Here is a 13,036-nt window from a genome sequence, read left to right on the forward strand (position 1 = left end):
AGCTGTACTTTGAGTGCACAACCAGATTAGTTTGCAGGTATGGAATAGTGAATAGAGGTACAGATGTTGCTAAAGCTCAAGGATTATGTCACTGTCCAAAACACAAAATTATGAAAACTGACGATTGAAGCCAATAGTGAGCATGGTGATGACAATGCCAACTTCAAGTGAAGTAATTCTTAGCCTCACTCTGTCTATCAAAAATGTCACTAAATTTTGAACATGTGTTAGATTGATAGCAAGTGACGCCTGGTGTTGCCCAGGAATATTGAAAACTCAAACACCCCTTCCCACAAGGGCAGTAGATCTATGATCTTGGTTGAGGTACTTGTGAGAGCTGCCTAGATTGTATCTTTCGATGTGCGAAGTGGTGGATGATCTACCTGCGATGACTGACATTTTGATGTCACACGATGATCTAACATTCTGACATCATGAGATGACCTAAGAAGTTGACTTTGCCTGATGACCGGACGATCTATGCACATGCCAATTCTAGTTGACTTTGCCTAGTAACCAAATGACCTTGTGTGTGAGAGGAGACACCTTGTGCATGTGTCTGCTCTAGTTCACCATGTACCTTGTCCTGTGCCGCCACCTTGCCTAGTCTAGCTCACTACCTAGGTCTGTGCCTTCAACAATGCAGCCTTCCACTCAACACCAAGTTGTGCCGTGCATCATCCTCACCACTCCTGCCCTCAGCACACTGCACCATACAGCCACCTCCCCATCAGCATTGTGTTGTAGTACTTTGACCTCCTTCCCTTCCTTTTTTGCCAGCTGCTTGGCCCTACTACCCATCTCCCCAGCCATCGGCCATCTTCCTATTTTTTCCTAGCCGACTTCAATAATGAAACACTCCCTTCTGTCCAATAATCCCATCCTCCTCCACAGTCGCTGCCTTCCTTCACTTCTTTGCCCAAGCCTCTACCTTCAGCGTGCGCCCCCCCCCCCCCCCCCTTTTTATTCTTCCCTTCCCCCCACAAGTGCCAGATTCAACCCAACAAGGCTCAAATGCGCATAGAGCTCAAGCCATTACAACACATCAAAGTGAAGGAGCAAGCAAGACTTGCAAGATGGCACCATTCCTCCACCACCATCAAGAGACTCCATTGCAACCCTCTGTGCACCCTCAGCCGATGCTTTTTTGCCTCTCCACTTTGCTCTAGACATAGAGCTTACCCTCAAGGATAGAGTGAGGGCCCTTGAGGCATTGTCTTTGGCATATGCACTGGTTGGATATCACCCTCCCTTACACAACCTAAAGACTCCATCTAGACAGCTCTTACGGGCATGCTAGCTAGGGTTGTTCGAGTATTATCTCTCAGGAAAGGTTGCTTTAGGGTACAATTTGGTTCTTCTGGTAGATGGACAAGCACTTGCCACTAGCCCAATCAGGTCGTCAATAGCTTACTATGATGATTAGATCGAAGGCATGGATTATTCCTCCCTAGGAGGTGACGTCACCATCAGTAGCTCATTCCTTTGGCCTCAATGAGTACTTCCCTCCCTACTTGCATGAGCTAATCAGTATATTTGGACATGTTATCCATTCAGATGAGACCTTTGTGGATAAGGTCTCAAAGGATCCCTCTCGATTCCAATCAATTAGGGTCATTGTCCCCATTGGTTCTATTCACACCCTTCCTTGGACAATTAGAATTCCTTCCGTTCGGGATGGATTCCTGGTTTAACCAATCTCCTACTTCAGCCTTCTTGGACAGTGCTTTGCATGCAAGATCATTGGGCATTGAGGATGTGAATTTTAACTTAATGTTCTTTGGACACTTAAGTTGTGCACATGTGAGATTGAATTTAAAAATGTGGCTTACAGTGACAGATAATGATAGCTTGAGTAGTGGGGTACATTCATAGAAATTGTGGTGGATAGATATCAACCTGAGTCAGATCTTGGTTAGGGACATTGCATATTCCCTTGGAATTGACTTTTGGTGTCATGGGGGTTAGAGACTTAAATGATTTAATATCCTAGACTAAGTTTTGTGAAAACTTTCAATAGTTTAAAGTTCAAAGAGGCTAGGAATTTTAAGATGTGGATGGACAGTGGCCAAGTTTGGGGTAGGGCTAAATGGCGATTCAGCTCACATTTGCATGCAAAGGCCCCAAATGAAAATGGAAATTTGCTAAATGTCAAGTTTGAGTCAGTTCTGGGCTGCATGCAACTACATCTTCCATGTTAGGCTCTCTCTCTCTCCCATTCTAATGTGGTTGGCCATGCAAGCCTGGAAAAGGTTGTGGAGATCAGTTTTGGGACATTTCACAAAAGCCAAGTTTGAGTCAGTTCTCAGCTGCATGCAACTATGTCATCCGTGTTAGGCTCTTTCTCTGCCATTCTGGTGTGGTTTATGCACCATGCAAGGCTGGAGAAGATTGTGGAGATAAATTTTGGGATAATGCACAGAAGCTGATGCACATTTTGGAGCAATTGACAACTGTTGAACCTGATTTTGGAGGACCAAATAGCAGAAGAACCGTAATTTCAGCGAGGCAACCTAATCTAAAGCATTTTGTGGGGCTGGAATTTGAGGGTGACTGCTGTGAAAACATAATTTTCTCTAATCTGCTGCTGATCTCTTCTTCCTTAGCATGTCTGATTTTTCTCACCCCTAATCTGCTGTTATAAACCCATTTTCAACAAAGTTAGGTTTTACCAACCATCTTGGGATATGAGCCAGCAAATCTCAGTCATATATGAAAGATTGTGGATGCCAAATTGAAGATTAACAGCAGATTTGAAGATATTCAGTCATCTACAATGAGGTGACTTGAATGCAACTGTTGAAGACTTTATTTAGCTCCTTGAGCATTCAAAAACAAGGGTAATTTAAGGATTAATGATGCTGATCACTATTTTAGGCTGCAAATTTGATGTTGATCACGGTGTGTGGCCCCTCCTCCATGGGGGCTACTCAAGAGCTTCTTGCATGGCAACACTGGACCCATTTGAATTTTCCATCATTCACCATAGGGATTGGCTGTATCTAGTGTTGAGTCTCCTGATGAATGCACTTATGCCTCAAACGAGTGCACTCTGCAACCTAATGTCCAAAAGCATGGCATCTGAGATGTTGCATAGGCTGCCTTGTGACAATGATCTACCGGGTAACTAAGCGCTTGCTAGCTTCAATCTCTAGCACTTTGCATATTTTCTTGAAATCTACCACTACCACATGAAGCTTTGGCACCCCTGCTCCTATCACCACATCTACAAAAGATGCTAGAACAACGATGCCAAAAAGGCAACCGAAGTCCTCCACTAGCAATCTATACTCTACCACCAAGTCTAGGAAGAGGAGAGTGACAGGATGCTGAGGGAACCTACAATGAGAGCCAAAGGTGGAGATTGTGCAGCCACTATAACACAAAACCATATAGATGACCTGCATAGCAAGCACCACAAGGAAGCTATCAACAAATTCCATGGCCACATCTGCTGAAGTGAGGCGAACCATGAAACTGCCTTGCCCCATTACTAATAGTAGTCTTTAGGAGAACTTTTACTTGTATTACAGCTTTCATTGATCTTGTTTAAGCTTATTGTAAGCTTGGATCAACCACAACTTTACTATGCTTACTAAATATGGAAGGTTGTGTCAACAACAGCAAGTCCTATTTACATCAAATAGGACACTCTATTCCCTTTTGCACTAATAAGAGTCTTGGCTAGTTAGGAGAACTTTTACTTGTATTACAGCTTTCATTGATCTTGTTTAAGCTTATTGCAACCTTGGATCAACCACAACTTTACTTCAAGCTCCTCAAAGATCTGACCAAGCTTGTGGCATTTCTTTCTGACCAGCATCATGCCTTTGAGCTAAAGGAATCGAATCGCTTTAATGGCATATTCTAAAAGCTAAAGTACTAATTTGAAATTTCTATGTCAACAAGTTACCTACATTGAGAGATTGTAGAGTGATTTTGGGCACATGCAAAGGAGGAGAGGGTTTTTTTGTTCGTACTAGATGTTTCTACACTTCCTTCCATTTAGATATACATGTGGTTTGGCATTAGAGATTGCCTGATTGACTGTACACTCAACCCTTGTATGAGACTTGCTTTTACATCTTTCTTGTATCATCCACATCATATATGTGGCTTTGTAGTTTTAGCTTAGGAAGACATTTTAAAGGTGTTTATTAATTTTTTTCTCTTCTTTGAGGGAAAAGAGGCCATCTACATTCCTAAATTTAGACTTTCTTTGCTTTAAAAACGATCTACATGAACTGAAGTGTTTTGTCACATCTCTATTTCTTAGATGATAGATGATTATTGGGAAAGCAGCAAGAAGATGTTAGCAGATGCTGACTTTTTGAGAAGCCTAAGAGAATTTGACAAGGACAACATACCTCCAGCTACAATGCAGAAAATCAAACCGTAAATAAGCTTTTGAACTTCTTTTAAATATACTTATCAAAATATCCATATCCTTAGAAAAGAAAATGTATGAATTTTTGTATTTAGTTTAAGTGAATAAAGATACAATTGTATTTTCCTTTTGAAAGAAACTTCCTTCAATATTTAAATGGAAGAGCCCAAAGGCACAAAAATTTCAAGGAAAGGATATAAAAATCCAAAAGTCCTAAATGTTGAGCGGATTAATGGGTAAGCATGTTTTCTTTCTTTTGTTGGATTTAGGGTTTCTGAAATGCACACACACAACTTGGAAAAGAAGAAGCGTGAGAGAGCAGAACATAATGTGTGTTGAGTGGTATCGATAGAAAACTTTTACAAGATTAATTGTGCCCGAAAGTTGAATAGATATATATACAAGGCTTGGGGGAAAAAACCTCCTAGAGAGGGGAAAAAGTGCCTGGCGGTCCATTCACACAAATCCTTGCTAACATATGGCAATAAATCCCCTCTTGGGAGTGTGCAGTGAACAAGAGCTAGCACTCATGTATAGGAAAGTGCCAAGCCCAATGGACTACAATCAATCCACAAAGGAGAGTAAGCCCAAAAAAGCTTTGAACTCACGAGACAACGCCTTTGTGAAAAGATCTGTAAGGTTTGAACTCACGGCTTAGTACAAGCATGGAACATTAGGTTTCGTGCAACTACCAATGCACTTTGACTATCAAAGAAGATGGTGGTAGCAAAGGACTGTCTAACACCCAAATCAACCAAAAGCCGTTTGAGCCAAACACACGCAACTATAGTTATGAAAGCTGCCTTGTACTCAGCTTTACATTAGAAATGGCCACATTAAGTTATTTCTTGCTCCAGCCACAATAAACATGAGTTGCCAAGTATGAAGCAAAAACCACTTGTGATTATATGAGTGTCGTAACAACCAACCCAATCAAAATCCAAAAAGCATATAAATCTGGTGGCAATGATCTCCCCCTGGGATAAAACAACCCCAAGTTTCAAGTATCACTCACAAAAGATCGATTTCACCATTTGTCAATGCTTGGTACTTGGGCTACACATAAACTTGCCCATCTGTGAGACTACAAATTGAATGACAATCCTCTAATGCATATATAAATCAAGCGTCCAATAGCATGCTATAGAGAAAGTTATTAAAGCAAACTCCAATATCATGAAGACTCAACTTCAAATCTATATCCATAGGAGTAGCAATAGGCCTATTGTCCACCAAACCAAATATTGTCTCAACTACTTTGTTTGACACAAGCAACATCTCCATCATACTGCTTAAACTCAATGCCCAAATAATGATACAATAGGCCCAAATTTAACATGTCAAAAGTTAAATTCAACTCAATCTTAAAATAAAAAAAACCACATGCAATCAAGTATGCATATATATTCTCATACCAAGCCCAAGGTGCTTGCTTGAGATCACACAATGCCTTTTTCAATCTACACACTTAGTTTTCTTACACCTTCTAAAAAACTCACAAGACTGAAAACATACACTTTCTTATATGAATTACCATTCAGAGATGTAGTCTTGAATGGGCATTTTCAACAAGTGGCAGCCTTCCCAAATGGTTTTTCCAGCATTATCCATAATTAAATATTAATTTCAGCCTTTAAATACTGAAAATTAATCTAATAATTATTTCAATGCCCATAAAAATAATTTGACTAGCTAATAATTAAATTGACTAGGCAACTTCCATTCCCAAGTGTCTCTACGTCATCTTTGACCATCAAATTGGTGTTAGGTACCATGAAATGTCACTTCTCTAGTGTCACCAATGACACTTACGGCTAAATGAATGATCTAGGCCAACAATTGGCACTAGGTAACACCAAGTACCTGTGCAGCATAACTTATAGCAACTTTTGCCTTTGACATCCTGTGATTTCCTTGGGTCTCGGGCTTGTAAATTTACTCTAACCCCAGTTGTATCTCACATGTGCAACATTTACTTAATCATGTGATTAAAAATTAATCCACATGTTAAGTGAGGTTTCAAAAATGCATGTCCTCATGACATCATCTGAGGGTCTCAATCACTCACGATTAACTCTAGCATACCATGATACTTAAATATGTGCTCCAAAAACAATCGTGCCATATGATCAGCCTTTATTTGCTTTCTCACACCAGAATGAAATGGGCTTGTTTGCTAAACTTGCAAATGATAGTCCATATCCCTAGTCCATATCCCATCACTCCCTATAGGTGTCCTAGAAAACTCAAAAATAAAGTTAATTGCAATGCTCTGCAAAGGCCTATCTAGAATAGGAAAGGGCTGCGATAAACCCGACATCTTTTGCCTATCATGTTCTACCTTCTCACATATGATGCATGTCCTAAGAAATTGTTTTAAATCATGTCTCAAAGCTGGCCAATAAAAGAAATGCTTCATTTCCTTAAACATGGCATTAATACCTTTGTGTCCTACATATGGAAGAGCATGACTTTCAGTGATAACTTTGGGTCTTAACTGCTTTGTGACACACAGTCATCCATGCATCATTAGAAATCCATCTCTTAGCACAAAGTGCTTATGCCTTTGGCCATTGCAAAGCTAATCATAAACATTAGCAAAGTCCAAATCAGCAACATATTGCTATTTCATGGCATCCAACTCAATGTGATATACCATGCTTGAAAATCGACCATCATCCAAGTGAAAGCGGCAGAAGCATTCGTAAGTCCAAAAGGCATAACAAGAAACTCATACAATGCAAAAGATGTCCTAAAAGCTATCTTAGGCACATCTTCCAGTCTAATGTGTATCTTATGATACCCATTTTTCAAATCTATAAGTTGAATACGACTGCCTCCTAGAATCTATCCATAACATCATCGATCCAAGAATTCGGAAGGTGATTTTTTATTGTGATCTTGTTCAAAGCACGATAATCAATGCATATATGCCACGAACCATCCTTTTTCTACAACAAAAATACTAGAAAACAAAAAGGAGATGAGCTAGGCTGAATCAACCCTTTTTCTAACAGCTCATTCACATGACTCACAATCTCTTCTTGTTGGGCTACACTAACTCTATAGGGTGGCTTGTTAGGTGGGTTGCTTCCAGGGATAAGATCAGCATACATTTTCAAAAATGACTTGCGATCCTTCTCTAACTTAGACATGTTTCCAACGTTCTCACTATCATCTTTATCCTTAGTAAAAACCAAGTACAGTGAAAGATGATTTTTTATTTCTAAAGTAATGGTAGCTACAGATACAACAAAGATAGATTCACCTTTCAACTTTACATCAAGTGTGAGTGTCTTTCTCTTATATTGAATAGCAATCTCTTTTTGCAAGAGAATCAATCACTGCATGCATACGTTAATACCATGGTATACCAAGCAATACATCACAATCCTCAAGTGAAGCAATGAAGAACTCTTGGTTGTCCACATATCCCTTTATATACAACCGAAGCTTTCTAATGAGTAATTTGATAAGCTCTACATGGCCTTTACATGCCATTTAAACTTCCCCTATGGGTCCCATCTCATCCTCTCTGCTACCTAGACGAGCTACCATATCAACACAGATGAAGTGGTCTTGTGCACCATTATCAAAGAAAATCAATGTATGCTGATTCCTAATTTTGCCTCATGCTTTGCATAACTCTATAGCATCTTCATTGGGCTGATCACTACATCAAGCACCAATCCTACTAATGTTTTGGAGTTTTTTTTTTAGAAATCTCCTTATTTTTTTATTTTTCAGTTTACAAATAAAACATTTATTTGTAACCATCAATTCCCTACGATGTGCCAATGTGTTTGAGCCCTTTCTTTGTTGTTTTGGCCTCCTTACAGGTTGATATTCAGATCTTTCCCTTTTCTCAACCTTAAACAACTTTTTTTTTGGCTTCTCCCCACTTTCTAGGAAGCCCAAATCCTTCCCACGTAGCAAAGCATCAACTATAGCAATAATCTATATGAGCTGAGACATCCTAGACACTATGGATTTAATGCAAAAATCCATGATTCCTTTGAGCAACCCGCAAACATATTTTTCCGCTTGCTCATGAAAGGGTACAAGGCGATAAGAAGTAGTAGGCAGCAATGCATCCCAAAACTTCCTATTATATTGCTCCAAATTGTTACATTCCTTAGCATCTAGGTTATTCCAAGTTGTCATGATGTCCACCTCAAAGGTACTTGTCAACCGATTCAGTGCAAACATTTGCTTGAATTGTACCCATGTTGGCAATGCTCTACCTTGCATCAAAAGAGTGGACCACCACTGCAATGTATTCCCTTTCAAGAAAGTGGCTGCCTTTCAAATCATCCAAGACTCTGTGAAGTTTCCCCCTGAATAGGCTACATCAAACTGTTGAATAAAAGTCAAAGCTTTCAGCCTATCTTGTACAACCTTGAAGGACTCAAACTTCATTGTTTTTTCACCCTCATTATAGTCTTTTGCTGCCCCTTTGGGTGTCAAGTTGTCATACAGTGGCTACTACAAAAAGGGTGTACTTTTTGCTGAATTTACATCAAAACTGACACCAAACAAAGCATTTCATGACCAACATTCATTCCTCGAACTCCATAAGCATTCGGGGGTACATATACATTACCAAACATGCTACTTTATGCCCCAGGCATCAAGCTAACGCTGCCATACATAGGGTTTCGCTAAACAACCTTGTTCAATTGATTAATAACTTAATCAAATGTTATCAGCAAGATTAAAGCATCTCAAATTTTCACATTCTCGTGACACCACAAGCTTCATCATATGAAAAGACACAATGACATGGTTGCCAATTATCATCAGATGCTCTCAAAAATCGATCTTGCAATCGAAGAAATGGCTCTATTTAACTCTCGAACTCAATAGACCCTAGAATACCTCACCACTCTTATAGCCTAGCTAGCCACGATCTTAACACAAGATAAGGCAAACAAGTCCAAGCGCAAATCATGACGGCCTCCACCATTGAATCCACAAGGTGTTCTTGGAGCTAAGGGCATTCCTCTTACTTCCACATTTGAGATTGGCCAGCCCTCTCACTGTCGTGAGGAGCCTCTCTTGAGCTCTCCCATCATCTATGCAGACAACCCCCCCATGAGACCCCCACCCCCCCCCCCCCACACACACACACACAGGCAAAAGCTCCCCTACTCTCCCTAGGAGCCCCATTGGCAGTTATCCACCTCAGCTCGATCATGAATAGCATGGTATTAATGGCCAGCAGCAACAATGGGTAGCATGGCACCCAAGGGCAGCATGGTTATTAGGGACAATATGGGTTCAATGCACAACATGGCATGTATGGGCATGTTATGTATGGGCAACATGGTATACATAGACAGCAAGGCTATCATGGGCAGCAAGGCCCCAATGAGCTCCATGACAAAATCATTCTTACCAAGTACAATGGGCAATCACTATTCGTTTCAGACTTGGAAGAATGTACCTCTAAATTGGAGTCATACTTTAATATTTACCCGCGCAATGATGATTAGAAAATTCTCTTCACCTCTCTCCATCTAGAGGAATTTTCCCACACATGGTGGCGCTACATCAACCGTGAGAATCATGTGTTTGTCGATTGGAAAGACTTTAAGATCCGTATGGTCCAAGTCTTTGTATCCCTCATGGAAAAAGAGCAGTTGGTAAGACAATGGTATCAGCTTGACCAACGTAATCTCATAGTGCGAGAGTATACAAATCAATTCATGAACTTGACCATGTATGTTAAAAGTGTTAGTGATGATGCAAAATTGAACAAGCACATCTATGGGTTAGAGCCTAGCTTATCGGCTGATGTAATGGCTCAAAATCCTTCTATCTTATTCGATGCAATTGATTGGCTGAACCATATGCAAGGAAGCACCATAAAAATGAGAATTTTTAGCAAGGTTTTGGATAGCCCCACACCCAACTAAGGCTAGGCCCCTATGGGGGTGCTCTAGAGTCAGCCCCATGCCTAGCAGCAGCTCCAAAATACCTACTTATCCACCCTTCCATGATAAAAGAAAATAGGGTACTTTTGGGACAGCACTTAGCTCTAATGGTGAGGGTAACTATGCAAAAAACATATCCCAAACTGCATCAGCCCCAAGTAGTCCAAGTGGTTAAAAAATTCACTTTCCCAAATGTTATGGAGCGAAAAGAAAAAGGCCTAAGTTTTAAGTGTGGTGATAAGTGCACAGCATACTATGCCTCAAGCCCCTACAAGGCAACAAAGCTTAAAGTTCATAGCATATATGTAATGGAGGATTGGCACAATAATGAGGAAGAATTATATATCTTACATGCTGCAAATAACCTTACACATGCTGAAAATGAGGGGTATGTAGAGAATTTGGACTAAGAGCAGTTCTATGATCTGAAGGATGGGTTTCCCTTTAACCTAGGTGGCTACCCATCTCATGATCTTGGTTTAATCACCTCTATTATAACCCCACCCCCCCTCTGGCTACCACTTCCCTTTCTTCCATCTCCATGGATGCATGGACTAGCTCTAGGAGCCCTAGCACTCTACGCATTCAAGAGAGCATTAATGGAAAGCATATATTTATCCTAGTGGATAGTGGTAATACACACACTTTTGTTAATAAATCGATTGAAATGCACTCCTATGACATTACAACACCCCCTAAAAGTTCAACTAGTAAATGGTGAAGAAGAAATCAGCACATATATATGCTCCAAGGTTTCCGTATGCTTGGCTGAAAACTGTAGCATCAGTTGATATAATTGCATTAGACATAGGCCCCATTGATGTTATCTTGGATTGTGACTGGCTAAAACACTTGGATAAAATTACTATGGACTTCTCTCACCTCTTCATGGAGTTTATGATGCATGGACAGCTTATCTTCTTAGAGAAAGCTCATGATAATGCTGATTTTCAGCTAATTACAGCAAAGCAACTCAAAAGGGAGTTTAAGAAATGCTCACAGATCTTGTCTTGCACTTGAATGAGGAAAATTCAGATCAGTCCTCCAAAGTATCTAAGAATTTAGCCTTGATAGCCTTACTTGAGAAGTATGACAATTTATTTCAGATGCCTACAGCCCTTCCTCCTAAGAATGGACCACCCCTCGATCTAGAGCCCCATTCTAATCTGGTGAACTAGCCACCTTATAGACTCTCTAAGTATGAATGTGAAGAAGTTGCAAAGCAAGTCAAAGAATTCCTCGTGATGGGGTTTATTGAACCAAGTTCCTCACCTTATGCATCTCCAGTCCTACTAGTCAAGAAGAAAGATGGCTCCTTCCGCATGTGCATTGGCTGCAAGAACTTAAATATGTTGGGTATCTCACACGCCTTACTTACGCCTACGCTCATATGGGAGTGTGCGGGTGATCACTAGGACACTGGGGCACTTTTACTCTCGGTAGGAGAGGTTTTTTCCCCCAGATTATGTGTACTATTTTGTATGTGCTTGTGGTGCACACTTACGGGCACTTACTGTGTTCGGGTGTGAACAGCCCCTTATAACCCTAAGGTATAAGGGTTATCGTTTGTACTTTCAGCTAATACTCTATTCAGTACTATTGCATTGGGTATCGTGCTCAACTCTGTCTCTCACTCTCACACTGTCTACTGCACTTCAACTGCACCTCGATCCTCTCCCATCTGACATTTGGTATCAGAGCTGGTCAGCAGCTCTGTTCGGTTCCCGAGGACTTGCGTCAGCACTGACAGCTCGTCAGTACCTGTCTGGTACAGCACGTGCAGCCTGTACCTTCGTCAGCAGCCACGTCACTTGCAGCTCAGTCCTGCCCGTCATCAGGTCATCAGTCACTCAGCGCCACGTCACTGCTAAAGGCCACCCGCCACATGTCTATCAGAGCTCCCGCCTCTGCCGCCTGTGCCCGTCACATCCTGTGACCCCGTCACCTCCTGTGTGTCGCCTGCAGCCCCGCCAACTCCGCCAGCTGCGCGCCACCTACAGAGGTCGCTGCCACCTGTGCGCAGCTCCGTCTGAGCGCCCGCCACCTGCTCCGCCTGACGCCGCCTCTGTCGCCTGCTGCGCCCCTGGACCTGCACGCCTGTACCTACACGCCACCTGTGCAGGGCCGTCGCCTCTGCACTCTGCTTCCGGCAGGCGCCAGCTCAGCCAGCGCCACCTCCCGTGGAGTCCGCCATTTGTGCAGTACCCTAAGGCGCCGCCGCCTCTGACGCGCCACCTCGAGATTCGTGCTAGTCTCGGGATCCATGCCCGTCTTCGACCTGCAGAGGTAACATTTCTGCATTTTTTATTTCCACACAGGGATTCGTGCAGCAGCAGCAGGTTCAGTTTTCAGCATTGGGAAACGTGCTGTGTCTGTCTGTGACACATTGAATGCACATTCTGGGGCTTTTGTAACAGACATTTGTGACAGAAATTTTGGGCAGAAAATTTTGGGGCTTTTGATGTTTTAGTGCTGCTGAGCACTAATTGCACCTTGGGAAGCGTGCATCAGTGACAGTTTTTTTTTGACAGAGTACCCTTTGCACATTAATTGCAGACTTGTGTTTGCTGCAATTTCTGGAAATTTGCAGATTTCCAGCCCGTACTGCATTGACATTGCTCTATTGCCTTTTGGGAAATAATGGCAAATCAGGGAGGAGATGTATTCACCTATGTGTCCAAGGAAGACCGATTGGATGGGAACAATTATTCCC

General features: G+C 41.7%; 1 protein-coding gene across 1 annotated transcript in view; it reads left to right on the forward strand.

Annotated features, from left to right (window-relative positions):
• LOC148021747 (uncharacterized) overlaps positions 1–13,036 on the forward strand; it is a 419,898-nt gene that overhangs the window by 308,109 nt on the left and 98,753 nt on the right. Inside the window, exon 47 of the mRNA XM_087697283.1 lies at positions 4,277–4,395. Within this exon, the coding sequence (XP_087553409.1) occupies positions 4,277–4,395 (119 nt within the window). The remainder of the gene's footprint in view (positions 1–4,276; positions 4,396–13,036) is intronic.

This window comes from Lygodium microphyllum, chromosome 17, assembly GCF_053477565.2.
Source record: "Lygodium microphyllum isolate KBCC chromosome 17, Lygodium_microphyllum_v1.1.10, whole genome shotgun sequence".
In the NCBI taxonomy this organism is placed as follows: domain Eukaryota; kingdom Viridiplantae; phylum Streptophyta; class Polypodiopsida; order Schizaeales; family Lygodiaceae; genus Lygodium; species Lygodium microphyllum.